This window comes from Callionymus lyra, chromosome 10, assembly GCF_982586985.1.
Source record: "Callionymus lyra chromosome 10, fCalLyr1.hap1.1, whole genome shotgun sequence".
NCBI lineage: Eukaryota > Metazoa > Chordata > Actinopteri > Syngnathiformes > Callionymidae > Callionymus > Callionymus lyra.
Window position 1 is genome coordinate 19,474,165 of NC_141827.1, and position 25,171 is coordinate 19,499,335.

Genomic DNA, 25,171 nt, shown 5'->3' on the forward strand with positions numbered 1-25,171 from the left:
CCCCTCAGGCGGATAATTGTGCCGTTCCTCTTTGTCTCCTCCCTTCATCTTTGTGATGGAGAGTTTAGTCTGTGCCGTTCATTCACCACTGATGACTTCATTCAAGGGCAACTTATCACCCACTCTGAAGCGAACTGAACCGTACCAGACAGAGTCCCGAGGCGAATCAGCGCAGGAAGAATACTGCAATCTCATATGAATGTGTCACCAAATATGCGCTGCAATTCATTTTGATATTTCAAAACAATTCAAACTAAGTGGAAGAGAAAATATTGGATTCTGTATAAATGTTATTCATTTATACATGAATGCTTCAAACGGCGGCTGCTGACTAAAACACTCCTGCACTGTCCTTGCTATGGAAAGTTAGGAAATTAGTTTTTGTCTGAGGAAACTTAATACACAACCAGATGAGTCCTTTTTTATTGCTCTCTCATTGGTTTATGTGAGCCTCCTATGATGGTATTTTACCCTTAGGTTCATCAAACATATCTCAAATATGTGAGGAAAATATAGATACAGCGATTAGACGCGACCTTTTTACCTTCGATATTTCATCTCCTTTTACGTTTGAATTATAACTCATTCATTTGAGTCGAGTTGAAAGTAATAAACCACTTCAGCAATGACAGTAAATGATGAAGATCATCCCTATAAACTGTATTAAAATGATATCATAATACCATTGCATATCGTACCATGACATTCTTGCCGATACTCACTCCTTGTCATCACCATCCAAGCCACACTGCAGACCATAATTCACACAGGGGTATAGACTACAGATCGAATCATGATAACTGTCCCGCTTCTGACACCATTTTTCACAATGAGAGTAGAAAAACTGCCTTGAACTCACGTTTAGATCCAGGCCTCCTTACAAACAAGACTGGCAGACTTATAAACTTAAGCAGTGGCACATTGTTACAACCACCACGCTCCACTTTAACAAGAAAAAAGGAAGCCAGGTTGATAGTTCTAGTCTCTGGTGGCCCAAAGACAAACAAAACAAGGCGGATCCTGCTCCATTTATTCTGCAACATAGAAGCCCAAAGGGGTCTCTAATGGAGTCTGTGGCAAACATTTGATCACAGTCACATGTCCAACCCTATGACATGGCAGCTTGTCCAGCAGCTCTTCAATAACCACATTTATTGGATAATATTTTTTTTATGAAAGCCATTATAGATGGCAAGATATGTTCCTTCTAAATATTGTACGACTGCATGAAGCATCCAGGTTCTATTATCATGAAATTGGTGTCGGTCCAAATAAAACAAGGGGCCAAATCGCTTAAGAGAGTCTGAGTCATACCACAGTATACTTGTTCAAAGGTAGCTTTAGCATTGGCTCACCCCTGACTCACAATAGACTTAACAAACTTCATCTCATCCTTCTCTGAATTCTATAGCATCTGCATTAATCTTTTTGTAAAATTCTAGGTTCAATTTCGACGTTCATAATCTCTACTTGCCACAGAAAGTCTAAATATCTAATATCTATTAACTACTTTAAGCTATTGCAAGATAAAATGCCATATTTGCCACTGGTCAGAACTAAGCTTGTTTGAGGTTATGGACCGTTTGGTTGTGCTATATTTGGACCACCAAAAAGTGTGACGAACCCAGCTTGTGGTGTAACAAAATCCTCAAATGTGTGTGTGTGTGTGTGTCTTGTCTCGGCAGGTTGTGTGAAGCTGAATCATGTGTCAACTGCTTGCTACCCACTATTGAGTGCAAACGAAAAACATTTGGACCACGCCGGTGCAGAGGAGAGAGAGAGAACGAGCAACGACCAAGTCAAGGACACCTCCTTTTTGGATGTATTGCAACTTTTGAATTCAAAGTGAATTTGTACCAGCTTGCCCCAGGACCTTCTTCTGCACACATATACACAACTTTCCAAAAAAAAAAACAAAAAAAAAAAAGAAAGAAAAAAAAAAAAAACCTGCTTGAATGACAGCTACCTTTTTTCTTCTGGACCACAAAACCGAACAAGTACAAGAGACTGTGTCACACCTACGATCAATGACCAATCCCACTGAACTCCTCAAGGGAATATGGATGTCAAAAGTCCAATTTTTTTTTTTTAACTCAATCGAGGATTGCCGCAGGAGATCTTTCCATTAGCTGGTGTTGACAGTACGACTGACCTTTGTTTAAAATTTGAAAAAAAAATGACTCGAGAAGGAACTATTTCTCAACGCGAGAACTTATGAGTGGAATGTGGTATTTTCAGGACACAAATTGGCTTCGATTTGGGACGGCCATCTTTAGCTCGGAGTGCCTGTCCGTTTCCAGTGGATACCGTTGCCAAGGAGCGCCATTGCAACGGTCTCCAGGGAGTCTTAACTGTCATTCCTTAGTTGTTTTAGGGACCAAAAGACCAAACATTTTTATTGCCGAGGACTTGTAGCTCTAATATAATCGGACCACCGCATCTCGTCAGTCAGCGTTCACTGGCCGAGGAGTTGCACCTAAAAACAATTGTACATTTGGAATATATACAACGCGTGTGTGTGTATACATACAAATATATTGCTGATATGCTTTTTTGGAATACAGGCAAAACTATTTCCGACGGGATCTCTCACTTGGTTCGTTTACAATTGCTGGAAATGTTTATTTTTTGTCTCTTCTCATTTTGTCTCGGGGTGGGGGGCATCAAGAGTGCATGGGAGGGGCTGCTCCGCATCACAGCCTTATCTTTTTTAACTTAACATCCTAACTTCATAGATAGCATAACATCAGAAACATTTGAAATATATGGACTTGTTTATATTTGCAGTATATGTATAACAAGCATTCAAGCAAATGTATTCATATACACAGTATATATGGATAAATAGATATTAATCACAACAAATATATGTATTTATATGCACATATTTTATATATGTGTGTCTGTAAATAGAACGGCTACTGACGATGTTGAGCTGTACAATTTTTTGTAGATTTTAGCTGGAGTTTGCTTAGAAGGCAAAGCAGGCATTCCTCTGACATATTTAGCGCTAAAATATACAACACGGTGTAAATATTATCTGCAAAAAAAAAAAAAAGAAGCCACATTTCAGTAGCAGGCTTTAAGAATACCAGGCTGAATTATTTTAGAAGAAAAGGACAACTTATCTTCGCGTCTATTCCAAACATATCGTCTGAGCTACACAAACTTCTCTTTGAAACTTGAACCAAAATGAATACGTTCTCAACAACCCTTGCTCTCTTCGGGAAAGTGCATGTAGCGTACGGGCTGTCACCACGTCAAGGTGTGCCTTGTCACCTGCCATCAAACACTGTGCTCTCAAAAAAAAGGAAAAAAAAAAAGCTACTACACAAAACTGCAAGCAGCCAACGCGCTATTATGATGTCAAAACCACCGTCACATCCATATCAGCCAGCCACGTAGAGAGAGCGCCACAGCATGTCCACCATTAGACAAAGGTTATTACGCATCTATGGTGGTAAAAAAAAGAGACGTGAAGGTTTTATATACTTTCTCGTCTGACTTGACACGAAGCATATCCTTTAAAAAGTGCTATATTGCTTCGCGTCATATATCGTCATGCAATTAAATACAGACATAAAAGGCAAAATGAAACTGAAAACGAAGCAATAAAAGTGAAGAGCCATCTATCCATCACCAACGCTGAGTCGCTGATGTGGGTTTAATCCTGCGTTCTCTCGCCCCTGAATGGTTCCAGAACTTACTATGTACCTGCTAAAGGTCACCAGACTTGGATTTATCGGACTCTACATTGACGCCTTATTCAGCTGTAGGGAGATTACCTGATGAATATTTATGTAGTTGAATATTTATAAGGCGACACTTTGGATGCTTCCTGTTGGGTAGTTTTCCTATAAACTCGTACCATTTCCCTCGCGTCTGTGTCTAACCTTTTTAGCTGATTGAATAATTCAACTTCCCGTGTGGCAAACAACACAAGAGGATGCCTGTTTGTGTAACCACTCGCATGGTGCAGACCCCCAGACCGCCAGGAAGTGGCCGTACTAATCTCACCAAAAAAAAGCCACCGATGTCGAAGAAACTTAAACCTCTCAGCACGATTCAGCACCTCATCTCCATTCGCTCTAACTTTAAGCTGCAAGTTTACACCAAGTGGTTTGACAACAACAACAGAGCAGACGTTTGACTATAAATATCTATAAATATATACATACGCTGATGAAAATACTGTAAATTGTTTCTTTTCTTCTCCTCTGTACATAGGTTTGCATATTTTATAGGACTTTTACTTCTATCTACAAGGACTGGATAAAGTATTTAAGTACTTTAAATACTCAAAAAAATATATATATGAATGAAAAACATGATAATGCTCATTAAAACCAGGTTAAAAAACTGCTAGGTACAAACGGTAGGACCTGACCAAGGCATTTATTCAGAATACAGTCAGGGAGAGCATTGACTTATTTTATAAAAAGAAAAAATACTTTGATGGGTTCGATCATTTATCTATTTGTTCAGATATTTATTTATAACTCATGTCTGAGATATGCATGCTTTCATGGCATTATTTTTCTATGAGTTGGTACGTGACCAAATAGTTTTTATATGACATGTGTGGCGCACTGCAGCGGTCCTCAGATGACCATCGCTCCCGTCTGCAGGATCTTTGCCTTCAGCACTTCTGAGATGACAGATTCAAGCGTTCCCAGAGACCAAGTGATGTCAAATACAAATATGTATCATGATATTTATTTCTTAATTTATTCAACTGTTGATATCTATTTATTTATATTGTTGTTTCTCAAGATCTGAGCTCTGCGATGATGCCAAAAAAAAAGTGCTACTTTGCATCAACCTGTCATGGATACTTTTGTACTAAATCCCATTGTTGTTTTGAGGATAATTACAAACATTGTTGAAAAAAAAAGATGTTAAAAAGAATACATCAATGATTCCCCTTCTTTACAAACAGATGTTCTCCCGAGGTCACTAATATCTGATGAATTGTTCAACTGCTCTCACCACATTCCCACGTCCATGTTTCCTCGTCCTGCTTTTGACAGAGCTCCGATCTTGTTCAAAATGGTTTGTGCGGTGAAAACACTCTCATACACACAAATCTCTTCAGCGATTTTACATTCAAACACCTGTCACCTTTTGACTTCATGTGGATTACAAAGTATTCTGGAATTGTATTTCCTGATTTCAGCACATATGAAGGGCGGGAATATGAATGTTGCATTTTAAGCTTCGCCAGGTTCCTAGCAAGCTAAGCTTTTGATTGGGCAGTGCGCTTTTGGCTCCCGCCCCCCCGCCCCACTCTCCAGACTGCACCATTCTCTGGTCCCCTGGACTCTTTTTTTGTAATTTTAAATGAATGAAGCGTCTCAGCTTAGCCCAATAATAAAGCACAGTCTAGAATAAAGTGTCTGCGTGATGTCATTAGTTGCATGAATGGAAGAAAGTATATGATTTGAAATGATCAGTGATGCAACCAGGAGTTAATAGGCGAGAAGAAGAACGCCTCCACAGATCCAAGGATGCATACCTGTGTTGTATTTGAAGGTGCCTTGCTGACACTCAACAGGCAACGGCCTGTCTCTACGCGGTCCTCGTGAAGTCAGATTGAACCTAGAAGATAAATTAATTCAATTAAGTATGACAAAATCTGAAAAAAAAAAACATTTTGGCTTTTTGATATCCAATAACCGGATAAACAGATCATATACCAGACTATTTTACTTTTTCCTCAAAATAGGGAAAACTTCCAAGATGATATACAGTACTTCTATAAAACTTAAAAGTGCACCAAACAAGACATGTTGGAAGTGCTTCAGCATCTTGGTTAAATTGCTTTGGGGTTAAACTTGAAAATGGCAACACAATGAAGTGGAAACATAGACAGAACATACCTTCTGCTCAATAAAATCTGCATATTGCCCAGAGACATTATTCCAGTACGTCTAATCGACCATCGTCAGGATGCATTGCTAAACAAACTCCGTTTGGGTCAACTTTTTAAATGTAAATACAACTTTTAAAGTTGCTTCTATAATCAACAATTATATATTCATTATAAAATTAAAAGTTCATTAGATCATTTTCCTTATTTTTAAACACTCTTTTTTTTAAGATTGATGTTCGTTGCCCCGTTTTCATAATAAAAGTGAAATGGCCTCTGGTGAGGGAAATTATGTAATCTCATGCAACTCATTAATACATCATGTCAACATTTTCTACTTTCTTTTCCTGGATTAAAGACATTTTTGGAAACCAGTGCTGGCTGAACCACCTCAGCTCTATGTTCCCAATAAATGATCACACTCCAAAATTAAATGTTGCACCACCACACACATGATTAATGCAAACTTTTGAATCATTGGAATCCATCAACTTATCACAAAACACAAATGATGTTTGATAAAAAGTTTTTATTTCAACTTTAAAATAAAGAGATACCAGAAGTACAGCAAGGATTCCAACATGCAACATTTTCAACTTGAGAAAAATAAAAGATAAAAAAATATTTTCTGACATTCAAGTTTTCTTTGTCAGCAAACAAAAAAAATATCCTCCAGTATTTGGCTTTCCTCCAAGTCTACTTGGGCACTTCGAGGTATTCTCCCAGCAGGGGTGAGCAGACTTCTGTGGACTGGCTTTGGTGTGGAGAAGGTGTGTCTATGTTGCAATGTTGTGGGCCTTCGGGTGGATTGTTTGAGCTGCTTCGGTGCCGAGGCTGGAGAGACGATATCCAATAACTCGACCCCAGAAAAATCCAACCTGGGAAGAAAAGCAGAAGTTGCAACCACTCAACTGAATTCATGGTGAATGAACAAAAACTTTATTCAAAAGCAGAGAATCCAGTCAAGCCCCCGTGGGCAGGGGGAGGTTTCAATGAGCATGCTTGCATTGTGTGATGGTATCGATGAAGCCGACACAGAGAGCTCAACTTCTTCAGGGGTGAGAACGACGGCAACAACACGGCGAAATTTAAGCAGCGAACTAGAAGACTGGAATATTCTTCTTTGCCTTGTTAACACGGCCAATGTAAAATGTAATCTTGATTCAAAGTCGAAAAACTAAATCCTGCCCACTGAACCCTTACAAGCGGCGTTAACAAATCAAAACTGCTCAAGCATCCTGGCAGGAAACCGTTTTTTTTCTGCAGGTGTGAGGGGGAAGAAGGGAGGCGAACCTGCCTCTTCCTTCCTGGAATAAGAATGAGGGTGTTTGCAATGAAATAAATAAACCAAAACGGGGGAGATTAAGCTAATAGAGATTCAATCCCTCAGTCTGGCTGGCTTGATAAATTATTCAGTGTATGCACAGGCGAACGATGGCCATTCCAGATACAAAACATGAATTCTTTAAAATGCGCTCCACTGAAGTTGCTAACATTATTCTACGCTCGTTTAAAGCTGCATCCATTTGCATCACGCAGCTCGACACGCCGCTCTCAGGTGAGGCCCGTCTCTGCCGGATACTTGTTGATATGCATGCGAGTGGTCAGCGGGCAGACATGCTGGGAGAACATCCAATCATGTTGTAATTTGTGTTCCCGACACGCAACTATGGACCTTGATGTGTTTTTTTTCTCGAAAACATGGAGCGTCATTTCATAATGTTTGTTGTTTTTTTTTAAATAATGTAATGTATGCGCATTTTGAGCGTGATGAGTGATAACTGATGCAAAAAGTAAGCAAAGCCCGAGTAAGTAAATTCGTTCTCCTCGGGTCTCCTGCCCGTCAACAGAGACGGAGAGCGAGTGCAGCATTGTGGAGCGCAAAGGGGGCAGCTAGAGTCATGGGGGAGGGGCTTTGGCTGGTGAAATGTGAGAATTTGCATTTTTATTTGTTGATTTATTTAACGGACAGAGCTCTCAAACAGCCATCCATCAACAAACGACATGTCGGAGATGAATAATGCATCGGTTCTCAATCTATAACAGCGTGGAAGGAGTGGGGGTACAGTCTGGTCGGTTGCGGGCAGCAAGGTGGGGGTGAACGTGGGGGAGCAGGGGGGATATCAAAAGTCGAGCGGGAATGCCAATGTCTGAGGGCACACAGTGGAACAAAGAGCTTCATTTATTGGCACAAATGTGTGTGACGTTATTAGTTAGCTAACCCCCCTCAAACGGAACATTAATCATACATTTGGGCCAGAGCAGATCCAACAAATTGAACACATCCAGGAGAAAACTTTGGATCTTTGTAACGAAAGCAATTTTTAATGCACCTTAATGGATCTTGTCAACTCAGCAGCGGGCTTTTGTAGGCCAAATCATGAGCAAACACTTCAAGAAAGTCCATTAAACTTGTCAAAATCATCTCCAACTTCAACAGACTTCCCCATGACATCCCTGCTTTTTGCTGACCATCGTTTACAAAGTATTTGCTCATCCTTCGTCTTTACATCATTCATCTGGATACTGGATCTAAACCTCGGTTACACATACATTTCTGCGTTATGTTACTGAGCTGTTATTGCTGTGATCAGATTTAGGGGGAGCACAGTGTCTCAAGAATCTGCAATTGACTTGATCATGCGAGGATGCAACAGCTGGGAAGATTCCATGAACACAATGAAGGCACATTCAGTGAAGCCAAGGGATTAATCAGTTATAGGCCATTCAAGTCATGACTACGCATTTCTAGCTAATATGGTCCTGAAAACTACCACCACCACCACCACCACCACACCTTTCATCACATCATCATCAGATTGTACCACTGTTCAATCAAAAACTGCATTAGGAGAATGTGTACCTACCCATCTGACATCCAAGTTCAGGTTCAGTCGAAATTCCAAAAACTCTGCCTCTTGCTGCCTCCCTCAACTTTCCCTGCTTGTTTGACTCCTTCTTTCATTAAAGAAAGCCGTCTCGGCCCAGCGCCCCTTTTCATTTGCAGTCCAAACAGTACGATAAAAAATCTATAATGGCCACTGTGTATATCCCGCATGTCAATTTCAAGACTGATCAATAGCAGGCGGGCGATGGCAGGAAGGACGGAGATGAGATGGGCGGGCGTGCTGGAACTGTCTCATTACTAACTAGCCAAGGATTCATGAAGGGATTAAGAAGGTCACTTAATGTTAACCCCCAGCTTTGTTTGACAATTTGCACATGAAGATTGAATGTGCTGAGGTTTTGACAGCCGCGGGTTGGGTTGTTGCCGAGTGGAAGAGGAATAATCTGGACAGATTTTACAGTCGGAGGAGGATTCATTTTAGACAAAGCTTTCATTCCATTTCAAACAAGAGATTTTTGTCAAGGCTGGTTGGCGTTTCCGGGACATCTCTGTCTTTCTACACATCTCTGATCCAATGTCCATTTATATTTTCTTGCTGAATGTTTTTAACTTACTGCAGAAGTACAATAAAGGGTTACAGCAGATGGCCGCCAAAACCTTAATCTTCCAGTCATGACCAAGTGTACAATACGTGATATATCTGCAACAACACAAAGCACACAAACCTCTGACTTCATAAACACAGACTTGACTATGTATCTCTTTGTCTAAAGTGGGGTTAGATAGATGCAGATCTGCTGCCGTCTGCCTGTCCAAGTGAACCCCATTCTACCTTTTGGGAGCAAGACACCCTGAGCTGGAAAACAACTAATAGGCAATGGAGGAGCGGAGGGGACAAGCTCAAATATAATTGCTCCCTCTGACACGCAAAAGAGACCCCCTCAAGACCCGAGCCTTAAGCATCAACCGATTTTCTATGCAGAGTGAGAAGTCTATTGTGATGTTAGTCAGATTTGGAAAATGCCAATTGAAGCCGCATCACAATTAGATGCAAAATACACCTTATTTCCATGTAACTGGCCTCGTATTGTCTCACACAGCCACATCTAGAGGGTCGTACAACCCCTTAAAAAGTGAAATAACAATTGGAAGAGTCATGAAAAAAGAATAATAATAAGTATACATACATACATATATATACATATATATATACATATATATACATATACATATATATATATATACATATACATATATACACATGTATATATACATATATATATATATATATACATATACACATATATATATATATACACACACATACTTATATATATATATATATATACAGACGATTGCCAAGCTCGATCAGCTGGCATTATGAAGAAATCAAGCTCCCCTGCGTGTTAACTTGAACGCTGCACTTAACTGATGGAATACAAAAAGAGTGCAAAAGTGAAATGTATACAAAAGAAGGAGAGACTTCCTCTTGAATGAAACATGATTTAAAAATGAGGATTCAGTGGTTACTATGACTACATCCCATCACGGCGACTGTTGACGATCACCGACTTGTATTCAGGGTGTTGATCAGCGAGGCCGGCTTGAAAAGCAGTTTTATTCATTTTCATGCATATTCAGTCATTTTTAGTGGGGTCATCACAGGTGTAACCAGAGTAAATGACTTCATGGGGAGAGGAAAGTGTAATTCCTTGCATGCAGCAGTTCTGACAAACTCCCAACCTAACCTTAGTGAAGTAGCAGAAATGTCAAAATGAGTGACAATCCTGCAAAAACTATCGCAAAACGAAGGTCACAGGATTAGGAACTGTAGCTTTATGTTTCCTCATTCTGCCTCTGATTATTTGTGCGGCGAAAATAGACATCATTTTGTCTATTGATAATCTTGCTCTCATTTTATTTCAATGTTTGTGCTTTGCTACAATGTCCTTGCTTATCTAAAGAAAGAAATATGTATGAAAGCAGCTTATATAGAACGACTTCTATACCGAGAGTTTTAGAGCTCTACAAAAACATGCATTTTCTATTTACTTTCTGTGAACCTCTGGTATTGTAGGTCATTTCACAGAAATGATAGGCATCTGGGAGAAATAAATTTGCCAAGGACTATGATGTACTGTTTTCACTAAATGGAAGCTGCAAAGTTTAAAAGGTTTTAAATAATCAGCTTTCCAATTTGAAGTTGCTCAGCAGCCGTCTAAATCACAAAATGAATTACTTTGTGAAAGGAGAGTGAAATGTATGCAAGCTATTAACATTCCAGTCATACATGAATATGTCTGATAAAATTTAACTTCTAACATCAGATAAGCTTTTAATGCAACAGCAACTTTCTCCTGTCACAGCATGCACTCTGAGACTCACTCAGAATCCCTCTCCACGCTCCGTCTTCTCACGACTTCCATTTCTATCCATCTTCACCTGCTCCATCTTTCCTCGCCTCCCATTTTCTCACTTTAACCAATGCTCTCACCACTCACTCACCCCTGAACACACTTTTAACATTCCCCCCGTCACTCCTGCTCTCTCTACTTCTGTTGCAGCGAGAGAATGGAGGGCAGAATGTGCATCCAGAAGTCTGTTCAATTACACCTGCTGCAGAGTCCCCACTAAGCCGACTAATGGAACGCAGCATGTCTCCTGACAGGCTGGCCACTGCACAAGCACGCTTGGTAAAATCCACAGTTGAAAATCCCAAAAAGTCCTAAACTAAGTAAGAAGTGTTGCAAATGATAAAATGGCATTAACCTAAAAAGTACCATTCCTGCTCAAATTAAATTTGAAATTGGATATTAAATCAGTTACACAAACCTTCATAGAACAAATGCCTTCACATCAGGCTGAATTATTAACATCAGGGTTCAAATAATATCTCTTACATCGGGAAAATGGATATGTAGTATTGGCAACTTTAGGTCTAGAAATGCACTGATGGAGCACATACCTCTTTCAGGGAGCATATTTTACACAGATTTATTAAAAAAAACGCACTGTAAATTCAACAAAATATTTGTATTGGAAAACAATAAAGCATTTTGTCACTTCAGTTAAAGGATATTTTCACATTAGTTAGAATGGTAACTCTTACTTAAGAAGAAGCTCTTTCTATGCTCCCTTTGCTTTTCAGCACCCACAGCACTTAAGACACGCATTCATACTTCATATGCATATCATACGCCAGCAAAACCATCATCAGCTATCAGGGTTAAGTGTGTTGCTTAACATGCACAATACCATCCAGAACTGGTTTTGATCCGGCAAAAAATTCAACATATTAACCATAACGCCGTACAGTGAAAAACCCTTCCAGGATCCAGATAGAACTCATTGAAACCACCAAAACTGAGTCACCAAATTTTTTGAAAATATAATTTTATAAATGCTCAGAAGTCTACAGGCAGTCTGACAGTAAAACCCTAATGATTACATAAGCTTCTTCGTGGATGTGATAAAATGCTAGGTTAGTTTTCCCATTATCAACACATCCTCAAGGTTTCTTTGAAATACTCTACGAAGATTTCAATTTTCGCCAGCAGAAAAATCACATAACCTTCTTAATAGAAATGTCTTTAACCTGCGATAGGCATTTTTCAAAGATCCAGCCGAAACTTTCTTTTGAGCCTGATGTTTGAAAAGGAAATAGCTCATTTATAGTGAATAAAATAATATAATCTCCACTTATTATTGTCCATCTTAAAAAAAAATCAAAAGGACACTATTGAAATGTTACCTGGTATTGATTGACTGGTTGGTCGCTGCTCTCTGGCTTGAATGAGACGGAGCAGGTGATGTTGCTACATCCATCTTGGCTTTCGCTGAAGCCACTGTTGAAAGACAAGCCGATTTTGTACGTAAAATGTTATTAAATAAAATAAATAATGTGTTGAGTTGAACTAAAATATGTACTCACCACTAACAGGAATTGGCTGGTGTTGTTGTATATTTTTGTCGTACTCAGCAACAGGAATACTAGGTAAAATTAACAACAGAAATAAATTATTGTGTTTCTATTGGTCACAAAATGTGAGCAGACAATATTTACCCAGAAGGATGTTCCACTTCCGGCTGTCCACCCTTGCTCAGAACAGACTGGTTGACTTCCTGAAAACTGTTTTGAAACACATTAAAACCCACTCTGTGCATTCAAAGGGGACATCATGGCAAGAAAGTTTACCCTTTGTAGCTGAGCCGTGACTGACTGAGCAGCTGATTCTGTCTGTTGAGCATCTCATCCTGCTCCGCCAGTCGAACCTGCAGCTTCTCCCTCTCCCTCTCCAGCTGCATCTTCTGCACCAGCAGCTGGTGTCTCTTCTCCTCCCAGCTCCTGTGCCCCAGTAGAGGGCTGGTGAGAGCCTCCTTGCTGTGTAAGGGAATGCTAGTCCCGCAGTGGTTCCTGCAGGTAATCATGTGTATGATTTTCTTAAACACGAGCGCTCAGCTAGCTTCAAGCCCGGAATTTAAATGGAACAAACAAAGATTACCTTTCACAATTGCAGTGGTTGTGGAGACTATTCTCTGGGGGACGGCAGTAAGAGGGAACCCGTCGCTGTGTTTCACAGCCATCATAATGGCCATTGTGTTGATTGTGCGCACATCTGTCGCGGGACTTGAACCGACACTTCCTGCTAACAGACTCTTCCTGATGTTGCCGCTTATCATTTGAGCAAAATTCACCATCACTGGAAAGAGAGGGGAGGCTGCTACCAGATTGTTTTCCTCGTTTTCCTCCCTCACTTTTGTGAGCTCGAGTGGAAGCAAAGCCAAGATATGAGCCGTCAAACGGAGGTTCCTGGCTGTCTGCTACGTGAGATCCATTATGTTGCACCTGCAAAGAACAAAAGAACAGAATACAATTACACTCTTTGACTTTGAACAATTCAATATAATTTATAAACAAAAAATACAGAGTGGGTTAAAGTTGTTTTAAGAAAACAATATGTATATATCTTGTTCGTAAAGGACTCATATAGCATAACATTTTAGTATTTGTTGACTACAATTCTAAACAAGTTGCCTTATTTCGCTTTAATGGCTTCAGAATTGTTTAAAATGCTGCATTATTGAAGGAGATCTCCAGAGGGATCAATAAAGTTCATCTAATCTAATTATTGGGTGCTTTCATCTCTCGTTAAAACACGGTTCAACTCAAGATTCAAACTTGTTTTTGGACAGAACTCCAGCTCTTGTTTTAGCTTTCAGAAAGGTTTTCTTTTTTTTCATCCCACCCATCATTTAGTTATTGTACCAGGGACGCTTTGTACCTCATTGCGCATGTGCTGAAGAATCTGCTCTGTGTGTGAGCAGTCCTACAGACGGTAACCTTATGTTAGTTTAATATATGAGCATATTAAACTACATATAAAATGCAACAATTCGTCACACATTCTTTTACTTTTTAACGTCATCAGTTACCTTGCTTTGGCCCGCCGTCTGGTTGAGCTCTGCAATGGACTGGTTGAGCTTCACCTGTTGTTGAGAGAGGTATTGCTGGTAGAGTCCGAGTAGCTCCTGACACTCTCTGTATTGCTGCTGCATATCTAAAGAGTGAACGTTAAGGCGAAAAACAAGCATCGATTCCATGATAATGAATTATAAATAAAATAAAAAAAATCTGTGTAGATCAGGTCATGTTTTTCATTTAGTTTCAGTGTCCCTAGAGTTTCAACGATAACCTCCAATGACCTTTTCAGAATTTCTGAATAACCTTTGAGAAAATAGTGAATAAATAAATTCTACAATAAAAAAAAAGAATAAAGTAGAAGAAAATAATATGAGCAATAATAAGACATGAACATGGGAAAAAATTAGGAGAAACATGAATAACATTGAGGAAAGAAAAACAAATACAAGAGCAAGATAGAATCACATGAAGTAGAGCACGTTTCAGAATAACAAAGGAAGGAAACAACTATGAAAAAATAATATTCAACAAAAAATGAGAGGAAATAATGAAGGGGAACATTATGGAATCAGACTGTAAAAAGGGGAAAAGTAGAAAGGATCAAAAGGAGAGCAAGTAAGAAAACAAGTAAAATCAGAAAAAACAATAGGCAGAGAGAAAGAAAAAGAACAAGGAAACAAAGAAAAACATAGGGAGGAAAGGAAAGAGGTGGCCAAGGAGATGGATAATAGAGGGAGAAAATAGAAAATAGAATAATTTACAGCAGACTTGAAAAAGTCAACTATGCAGAACAATAAATATCACAAAATACTTGAATTAATTGTTAAATGTAATGACAATTCCTATAAACATGGGTTTTAAAAGTGATTTAACACAACTAAATGAAAATTGACTTGCAATTGATGGTTTCATACGTAACATGTCAATCTAGAGACACTGAAAAGTAGAGGGACAACCCTGCGAAGTTGAGAAAAGAGGGTAAAAGGAGGCCAGTAGAAAGTAGTGCTGCTGTTGTGGCACGGAGTTCCCACCATCTGGGTCGGGCCGAGCTGTGCGGAGCAGGTCCATGCCAAGCTTGCTGCCAGACAGAGAGCTGGCAGACACAAGAAAGCTAATCTGGAGCAGTACCACCGCTGAGCCTCGGGAGCCCGCTAATGACAGTGGCACCGCCACAGCAGCACAGAGAGAAGATTAAAATAGAGAGCCAATACACAAACCGTTATATGTCCACTAAATAGTTCTAGATCTCACAAACCCATCGACACATAAGAGCCCAAAATCACACCTGCGTTCTAAACCTGCATACAAACTGTTGTGCAATAAAGCAAGGTGGTGTACACACTTCCATCCGGGCTGACCATAAAGCGTCTTTATGCAGCCCATATCTTTTTATGATGGCGGCCCTCGTGCTGCGGCTGATGAGTTCCCAACATCACTTTGAAGAAAACTCCCCATTTGAAAGAAAATCAAAGTTCAAAGTGGAGTCTCGCTGAGGAAGCAGCCGGCAAAGCGCTTCATAAGAGGACACTTTTCGTTGTTAGAAGACTTCAATTGGGTGCGGAAATGAAACAGAAGGAAAGAAAGAGAGTTTGAATTGAGAGCCAGACTTCAGATAACTGCTGCGGCTGCTTCCATAAACATTGTGGATTGTGTGAGAACACTTTGATTGAACCTGCCGTCTAACAGCAGCATCTCAACCCTGAGACCAATCTGGTCGATGGAGGGATTTTAGGAAGACTGGAGGGCAACACAAGGACAACACTCCAAAAAAATAAAGAATTATTGTTGCTTCCTACACAGAGGCACTGGAGAAGAATATAAAGCTGCAACATTTTAGGAACAAAGTTACAAATGAAGTTTATACAATAATATTTGGTTAATGATTTGTTAAACAACAATCCATGAATGATTAAAATGCTTTTAAACTCTAACGGATTAGCATTCAATATATAATAGGTTATTCATGTGGCTATGAAGCAAATTAGGAACATTAATTTCAAGGGAATATAATGTAGTAGATTCAGATGTTGGACTTCTTCGACTTATGCTGTAAAACAACTTTAAAACAGGGTTAACACTGGCATATATGTTTGGTTGAAATTTCAATATGTAAGTAAGCAAGTCATTTTTATTTATAAAGCGCTTTTCCAGACCAGGGTCACAAAGCGCTTAAACAATCAAAACAATATTCAATAAATGATATAATTTAAAGGTCAAGATAAAACTGATAACACAACAGGAGTTCCAGAAAATCAAGGAAAAGCCTGAACAAATAGAAACGTCTTAAGATGTTTCTTAAAGGAGTCAGTAGACTCCATCAAGCGCAAAGAAAGAGGAAGATCGTTCCAAAGCTTAGGAGCAACAGCCTGAAAAGATTTCTCTCCTCTGGTCCTGAACCGTGTGCGTGGAACCATAAGTAGATTCTGATCCACAGACCTCAGAGCCCGTGCTGTGTGTCATTCATTATAGATTATTAACATGTTAACTTGATGCAAACAAGTTAAGGTGTAACAAAACAAAAATACTTCTAAATGAATGTACATCTTAATGAAAAAGTTTAAAACACTAGTCGTACTCGTTCTTACATCAACCAGATCTGATTCGCTCTTCAACCACTAGATGGCGGTAGCAGTAAGGGTTAAAGGTATATATACCGAAGCGTGTTTTGCGAGTGTTGTACCATAGGCGAAGGCATGAAATTTCATATGGGGGGCCAGATATTTGTGACGTAATTTAAGACGATCGCCGGCGCAGATTTCCATCTTGTGAACGGTCGTTTCCTCCTTCCAAAGAGTGGAAGAACATTTTCTGAAATCTTGTCAAACCAACTTGATAAGTTGCCAGTGTTCATGTGCATGAGACCGACTTAACAACCAGGCGGTTTATCTATTCACATCACCAGCTCATCTGGCACATTGGTAGGTAGAGCACTGGCCTCTACGGGTTCAATCCCCTGTTACTGATTATGTTTTTTAAGAGATAATTTTTTTTATTGTAATGCAGCTTTTTATAAATTTTGACATTAGTAACAATTAGAGACATTGTTATGAGGAATAACCTAACGTTCAATAACAGGCTAACTCTCTTTTTTCTTTACATTGTTTATATTCTGACATAATTCACACCAGAGAGTTTATTGTGAAGAATGTACTACATGAGTATTTATACAATTTGTTAGACTTGAAGAGAGACATTACATTGTGGTTTGCTCACCCAGCTGTCCAGGAATGAATTACTCATGTACTCTGATCACAAGAACAACGTAGTTAATAGGACACAAAGGTAAACGCAGTACAACCAAACACATTATACACAATATTTGTTGGAATGTGATCGAAACTATCTTCACATCTACATCAGCGCTGATCATAAATCATTATCATAATCCCGCCCACTTAATTTGCATACAACCAAAAAATGTCGAAATAAATAAAAGAAAAAAATTATAAATACATGAATAAATGAAAGACGGAATGTATAAATACTTAAATAAATACATGCTGAAACGATGAAATATATACATAACTAAATGGCGAAACAATTAAAGTAACAGGGACTTGAACCCGGAGTTCCAGATCCAGAGGCCAGCGCTTCATCTATGAGCCTGATGTGAATGGATAAACCGCCAATAATAAATCGTTCTTTCATGAGGCTGAGCTGGTTGTTAAATCGGTCTCATGTAAACATAGACACTGGCAACTTATCAAGTTGGTTTGCTAAGATTTAAGAATAGGTTCTTCCACTCTTCGTGCATGCTTTAGTTTAGTGTTATTGCTTTAGTTTGTTGTTCTCGTCCAACCAATCGCTTCTTCAGAAAGACATTACGCCCGCCCATTTAATGTCAAAAAGTCATTGAACGTTCAGGAGATGGAAATCTGCATAGCCAAAGGCGCGAGATGGCATATTTTTCGGCATATGCATCGCCATCCCCCCCAACCCTCCTGTAGTTGGACTACAAAATAAGTAACATTTAGGTAGAAATATCCTACTTAAAATGAATGAATTGAAGCCGATTCTGACTGAAAATATTGGTAAACCGGTTGGATACAAGGTAACTTCTAACTTAACATTAAAATGTTTGTAGCATTAATGGCAAAACTGTCAGTAGATGTGGCCGAATGCATTTACAAAAACACAGTGGTGACTGTTGAATGAATTTAAGTGGTCAAACTGGTAAATTATTTATATCAAAGGGCTTTAAAACTCGGAAAGAAGATCCGTACGCCCACTATGACCATGAACTCTGGGTTGTTGCACACATTTCCACAGATGTGAAGAGTCTAGCAAGGTGTTATTATAATACAGCGTTCACAGGGAAGGACACATGCGGGAGGTTGTGTCTAATCAGGATATTCAAACAGTAAACATTATTAGCTATGAAAAGCTGTTTCCCAGCATGAGTGTGAAGCCACTGAGTGAAATAGACTTTCAAGGTTGCTGTATTTTTGAAACACATGGCCAACCTTGTCTTTCAAGTTTTAGGTATAAATTAATTACATAGTATTTCAATACAACATTGTAATTTAAATGCATATATAAAAGAGCACATATGTGTATCATAACATTATCTTACTTTACTATACTTTTTAAAGATTAGTCTGTAATTCCCTTTTATTTTGTGTTAAAACATCCTTTCAAGACACTTCAACAAAAATTCTTTATTCTTTTACTATTTCCCCTATAATGCCAATTTTTTAATAATAAGCATATTTTTTCTAAATAAATAATTGTTCTATAATGACAAAAATGGAACAAAAATACATAAATATAATTTATATCACCTTTGTATCTGTCAATTTAAGTCAAATATGTTTAAAGGTCATACCTTGAAGCAACAGGGAAGTTATTATTCCCTACAATTGACATTTTCTGAATCTTTCCGCTACCTCAGCATCATTTCTACTGTCAAAGTAGAAAGAAAATTGATTTTCTGTTCCGATTTGAATTTCAGAATAAATACAGAAACAAATCCAAGCCGACATGTCACAGTTGTTTTCATATGAGATATTCAGGACTCAACGGGTCAAAAGTTCATCGTCTCGGGCAAGTGCAAACGGAAGTTACCAGAATCAAAATCTCTGAACCAGACAGAAGCAGATGACTTATTTTAACTTTTACAGGACTGTATCTACTACATGGCATTAGTAACAAAAAGTATATTGGAGGCATTTTATAAAACCGCTTCCTGCTGTGACAAGCAGTCTATTCAATATATCTCGCCACTATTAATATTTTGAAAATGTTCACGGTTTCAAGCAGTTTAATTATTGTTTCAAGTAGGGTCTTAATAAGTCTGTGACATTATTCCAGCTAAGACATCAGAGAGAAGAAATTACTTTTCATCTGTGATGTAGGCAATTACAATGTTTGGTCGTCATAAGTGGGTCAAACTCTGGTGCATTTTTCTGACACGGATGTTAACAAGCAGGACTAGTGAGCTGGACAAAGTTATGATACGTTTGAATCGTTATTTCAACCATGATGTTCAGGAAACAATGATGACTCACACTTGTCAGACGATGAAGAGCCGGACAGTGATGAGATGGACATTAGTCCACTTAAATACACTAGAAATATGACTTTTTGAGCACAACCAAAAGCAAAAATATTCAGATTATGTGGGTTTACATGTTAGAAAAATAGATGCTAAGAAAATAGAAAATGCAGAAAATATAGCCATAATTAGTTTCTTGTTTTGATCTAACTGAACCCTTAATTGTCTCTTCAATCTAATGTGTAGACAGACTTTAATCACACCAAAACACATATTAAGTGAGTAATTGGGAAAGTCAGGTGACAAGCAACATTTCTTTGACGTTTAAAATTACATAGTTAGCTTACTTCAAAATATTTAGTGTTCAAATTGAATAGAAGCAGATTTGTTGACCATATAAGACAAAATACTTATGCGTTGTAAGAGAACATTAGAGTAGAAATGTTTTCTTGAAGTCACATGAATATTTACAGAAACAGTTTTGCATCAAAGTGACTGAACATTCTGGAGCAGTAAAGACAGTGATGAAAAAGAAGCTGAGCCAGAGGGCTGACCTCGGCATTTCAGAACGTAAAAGTTATATTCCCTTGTCATCTTCATTCATGACTCGAATGAAAAGAGCCTGGGGATGTTGAACGGAAAGGAAATGGATTTGGTAAAAAAAAAAAAAAGTACTTGAATGTGTTGCTAGAGTCTGTAGAGAACTATAAACAATCTTAATCCATAAGTGCGACTGTTAATTTCCAACTCCTCTTTAGATACACTTAACATGCTTCATCCGCATCGGTTGGTTCCAGCAGACGAGGGCTGAGAACTCAACTAGCCCCAAGTCAACATCAAAGATCCTAAATGCTAACAATAACTTACTCCTCCCCAAGCTCCAAAAATACTTAGAATCAAGGGCTCAGGTTGAAGAGGCTTCAGACAGGCCCTGTCAAAATGATTCACTTCCCTGTCAGGCCGAGGCTCAAATAAAATAATGAAATCCACTTCAAGGTGGAACAAATTTGCACAGAAGGAGGGAATATTTTAATGCCTGCTTCAGCACACTGTGCTGAACAGATTGAGCCTTAGCGGGAATATGAGCGTGAGAGGGCGGAGACTGACGAGTATGGATGTGTCTGAAAGGAGGCAGCGACAGGAAATTAATAGAAGGACACAGGTTACATAGCTGCATTTGACGTACGCGGAATTAATTGTTTCTACGGTGGAAATGACTAAATAACTAATCAGAAAAAAACTTATGTGCAAGTGATACACACAGCAACACCTCTACAGCCAATTCAGTGGGGAGTTTTGTGTCCCTTTTTTCTACATAAAATGTAAATATTTAGTAGTAATTGAGTCTTTATTGTTATTTTTTCTAGACTGGATAGAACTTTAGTAACTTGAAATGGTACAAAATAATCAATTAAGTATATAGTATAAGTAATGTATATTAATACAGAGTTACTATTGGTTTTAGCAAGTGATTGTAGAACAGAAGAAGGAATTTTACTGTACAGTTGTGTAGAAATAACCCAAAAAATATTAAAGACGCACTATGCAAGATTGCATGTTGCTCATATAAGACTAAGAAAGGTGCAAGTACAATGTCATGAAATCGACAAAATCTGAATGTTAATTTCATTTCATTTTATAAGGCACTTGTTGGCCATTGAGCAAAAGCCGTCTCCGACCAACAAAACATAGACAATAAGTTTAAAAAAAAAAATGTTTTTGTCTGAAGCAGTAAGATATTTAAAAGTTACAAATACAATCTGATACAAAGCACTCATCGCAACAAGAGCCGCATGCCAGTATTGAGATGGATCAAAAGAGAAGAAAAAAAAAACATGAATCATTTTGAAAACACACAAAAGTCAAGGTTGTTGATGCGTTGTACTATAGCCACTACATAATTGTTTGGATTCACATGATCCCTGGTCTAGAAAAGCGCTATATAAATACAAATTACTTACTTTTATGATCGATGTTATGACAACAAAATGTCAAATGATTAGTTATCTGCTCAAGTCATCATGAACCTAGCATTACAGCCCCCGTCTTTTTGGGCGTAGCTAATGTGACCTTTATGTGAAACAATAGATACACACAGAATTGCAGTTGGATCTGCAATGTAATAGTGTCAATCTGAGTGCTTATTAAAATAACTGATGTCTGATTAAAATCTTCTGGCATCCAACTGTGTTATCATCCAGTGACAAAAGTTTTCGGCCTTAATCCAACATGTTATCGTGTTGTTTCAACTGAATGATTGGCGGATTTATCGCATCTGGGAGTGTTGTGTTGAAACACCACTTTGACCCATTCTAAAGCACAGGCTATTCTTCTTACAATCTATTCAACCCCCTCTGCCAATCAGTTTTAAATGTCAGCCAAACATCCCAAATATCAAGCACTTCATTTTTCCTCTCATCCTTGGTTACCTGAGGGAAAACTCACCATTCCCTTGACCGTTGAAAAAACAATTTATCTTCGGTTTGATAAGATAAACCGAGGCATGATGGAATCTGACATGACAAGATAAAAGTTCAGTGCGTTCGCCTCAAGTGTATCCCTTTGCAAATGAGCCTGTGTCTTCTGTCTGAGACAAGTGTGCTTGACTCTTGGATGCCCTTTGAAGAAGTACGCCGTCCCCCCCAGGTTCTACCCACTTTGCCCTCTCAATGACCACCTTAATAGAGTTTAAAAGTTTGGTGAAAATGCCAAGCATCCGAGCCAAAATGCTTTTAATTGAGTTGTGCTCTCCGCGTTTTTGTTGCCAATCGAGCAATTTACCGGCTGGGTTAATTACTCTTCATATTTCACAGTCTTTTAAACCTAATTTGCACTCCGACCAAGCTGCTTGTCAACATGGTGAATGAATTGTTTTAGCTGATGAATAATATATTTCCTCAACAACTCGCCCTCCATGTAAACATTTGCATTTGTTTTGTTCTTCAATATAACTGTAGACAATAGATTAATTCTAACCACCTATTCGGAAAGTTAAATTAGACTTTAGAATTTGTTTAATCTTTTTTTTATGTTGAAAATGATGCCAAAATAAAAAGTAGCAGACTAGGAAAATCTATGCCTTACACAATACTGCCCCCTGCTGAATTTAACATGAACCTACACAGGATGAGATGGAAACAAACTAGTGCTGCAAGACCTAGTACCGGAGAGTAAATCAGGGAGGCTTTGAATTAAACCGTTTTTTATGGATTTTGAAAACAATTATTTGGAAAATAAACGTCAATGTATTGTCTGGTGTGAAGAAAATGTACTCTGCAGTAATACACTCATCCACGCACACGGCTCAGGACCAGAGGAGAGAAATCTTTTCAGGCTGTTGCTCCTAAGCTTTGGAACGATCTTCCTCTCTCTTTGCGCTTGATGGAGTCTACTGACTCCTTTAAGAAACACCTTAAGACGTTTCTATTTGTTCAGGCTTTTCCTTGAATTTCTCGAACTCATGTGTTGTTCCCAGTATTATCTTGATCTTTAAAGTATGTACTTTTTTGAGTATTGTTTTGATTGTCTAAGCGCTTTGTGACCCTAGTCTCGAAAAGCGCTATATAAATAAATATTACTTACTTACTTACTTAACATCAGTTCCTGTACATAAATTGTAAAGACGTTTAATCACCTTTCATCCAGGATTTATTCCATTTGAAAGGATACTTTCCCGCTCTTCTGCAATCAGGTGATTCTGTTCCTCCAGTTGTTGGATCTTGCGCTCAAAATGACCTTGTTCATCTTTCAGACGTTTCACAGATTCCTCCTTTTCCTCGCTGACTCTAAAAATGAGATATGTCATAAAATTGAACATTGCATGGTAAGTGATTTCTCTTTCTCTTCGGTCATCATCAATCGAGGGTTGTCTGAGCTTGTCCTTTTTCAAGTTACTCCTGACCACAACCTCTAGCTATTCAAAACCAGATTGGTTTTCTGGCCCCCTTAACGTTTGTGTGAAACTCAGTTAATATAATAAATATATATATTAATTACTTTATATATTGTTGTATTAATGCACTCAAGTATTGTCCAAAGCCATTTTTAATTGTCCTGTTACTACAGTGCCATTTGTTGAACTAAATACCAATTATTTATTTTTAAAAAACAAATTAATTAATTTAACAAATGCATTTAAATGTAATTATAAACCATTTATTTATTGATAATGTGTCCATCATTTGAATTAATTTGCAAGATATTGAATTTGCATTTTTTTTACAATTTTCAATACAAGATATTGGAGGAATGTTCTTTACAACCCCTCTAGGAATATAATAAGACATCATGAGGCTGCTTTCCTTTTAAACGCATTCTGTGAATTTCTCTCTGAGATTTATCTATGGAGATGAATAAAGTATAGTTGATTTGATTCTCCTCTTCAATCCTTTCCCCTTATTCTCAACATACAATACAGTTCATGTTCACTCAACAGCTAATAAATAAATAATTTAAATAAAACAGATACAACATGGTTCCTTACATACCTGGCCAGTTCTTCAACGAGGTTTGCAATTCTGCGTTTATCATCTGGACATAGATCTTTCAAACACACCTGGTTCTGGATTCTGCTATTTTTAAAAGACACCTGCGAAATATGAACTAATGCACTCAATTGTTTCAATATTTGTTATTCATTAAAATCACAGTCGTACCTGTTTTAAGGGAGCAAAGGAATCTGAATCCAGAGAAGAGTTGTTCTCTGTAAGACAACACAGCAGAGGGAAGGGCTGTGAACATTTCTTCAGTATTATCTTCAGGCTGTCTGCTGACTAAAGGAGCCCAATTCTTGATACTTCTCTGCTGTCGAGTACTGCTATTTCTGGAGACACCTTTTATTGTTTTGTAGCAGCAGAGGATTTGAAAAAATAATAAATAAATAAGTAGTTTGGATAAGGAGTAGTTTGGATGGAAGAGAGATTTCAAAGTGTGTCAAGCAATACTCACAGCAGAGGTTAAACCCAACTTAGTATTAACTATAATAATATAATTTATATTAATATTATGACCTGATTGATAATATTAATATAAGTGACCAATTGTTTTTTTCCGGAAACCAAATTCGAATGGACGAGATGGCAACATCCTGTGACAGCTCTTCTTGTCATACGTGGAGCATGTGACTAAACCGCTCCAAATGACACCCATATATAATGATTTATAACTTTGGAAGAAAAAAAACAACATTCTAAACATCACGACACGAATACATCAACAATTCAATTGGCTTCACTCGCGACAGCTGCATCACTCCTATGCTAACTGTTAGCCGCCTTAGTTCCTCAAAAGTCTAAAACTTTCTCTCGCGAACCTAAAAGTAGACCGCGTGGCCTGCTTTTAATAAACATAAGTTATGTGACAACTACCCGCAAATATAAGTCATGTCTTTGGCGTACTTTCGTGTCACTTACCGTCGTTTATCGTAAATAGTTCCGTCCTCGGAGCAGCCGCCATGTTGAAACAACCGCCAGCATTCATCAGGAGCCAAGCGTTGCTAAGGAATTATAGCACCGGGAGAATACAACGAGCGGATTGGTC

General features: G+C 38.3%; 2 protein-coding genes across 5 annotated transcripts in view; one reads left to right on the plus strand and one right to left on the minus strand.

Annotated features, from left to right (window-relative positions):
* celf4 (CUGBP, Elav-like family member 4) overlaps positions 1–5,392 on the plus strand; it is a 109,702-nt gene extending 104,310 nt beyond the window's left edge. For all 4 annotated transcript variants that reach the window (XM_087801373.1, XM_087801376.1, XM_087801374.1 and 1 more), the window contains exon 14: positions 1,686–5,392. The gene's annotated coding sequence lies outside the window, so the exon portion shown is untranslated. The remainder of the gene's footprint in view (positions 1–1,685) is intronic.
* Positions 5,393–6,378: 986 nt separating this feature from the next.
* On the minus strand, positions 6,379–25,111 carry kiaa1328 (KIAA1328 ortholog). Its single transcript, XM_087801379.1, has 11 exons — positions 25,045–25,111; positions 24,289–24,335; positions 24,121–24,221; positions 23,303–23,418; positions 14,151–14,275; positions 13,220–13,563; positions 12,913–13,131; positions 12,781–12,846; positions 12,649–12,707; positions 12,469–12,562; positions 6,379–6,747 (listed from the first exon to the last, which is right to left on the minus strand). The coding sequence occupies exons 1-11, from the start codon at positions 25,109–25,111 to the stop codon at positions 6,519–6,521; spliced, it is 1,467 nt and encodes a 488-aa protein (XP_087657505.1). The 3' UTR covers positions 6,379–6,518.
* Between the last annotated feature and the right edge of the window lie 60 nt (positions 25,112–25,171).

Bases quoted from the DNA above. Each gene is read 5' to 3' on its own strand.
- kiaa1328 (XM_087801379.1), bottom strand. From the start codon at position 25,111: ATGAATGCTGGCGGTTGTTTCAACATGGCGGCTGCTCCGAGGACGGAA. The intron at 13,132-13,219 runs GTAATCTTTGTT...GATTACCTGCAG, and splicing joins AACCACTGCAATTGTGAAAG to GAACCACTGCGGGACTAGCA. The intron at 6,748-12,468 runs GTAACATTTCAA...TTTTCTTCCCAG, and splicing joins AACCAGTCAATCAATACCAG to GTTGGATTTTTCTGGGGTCG.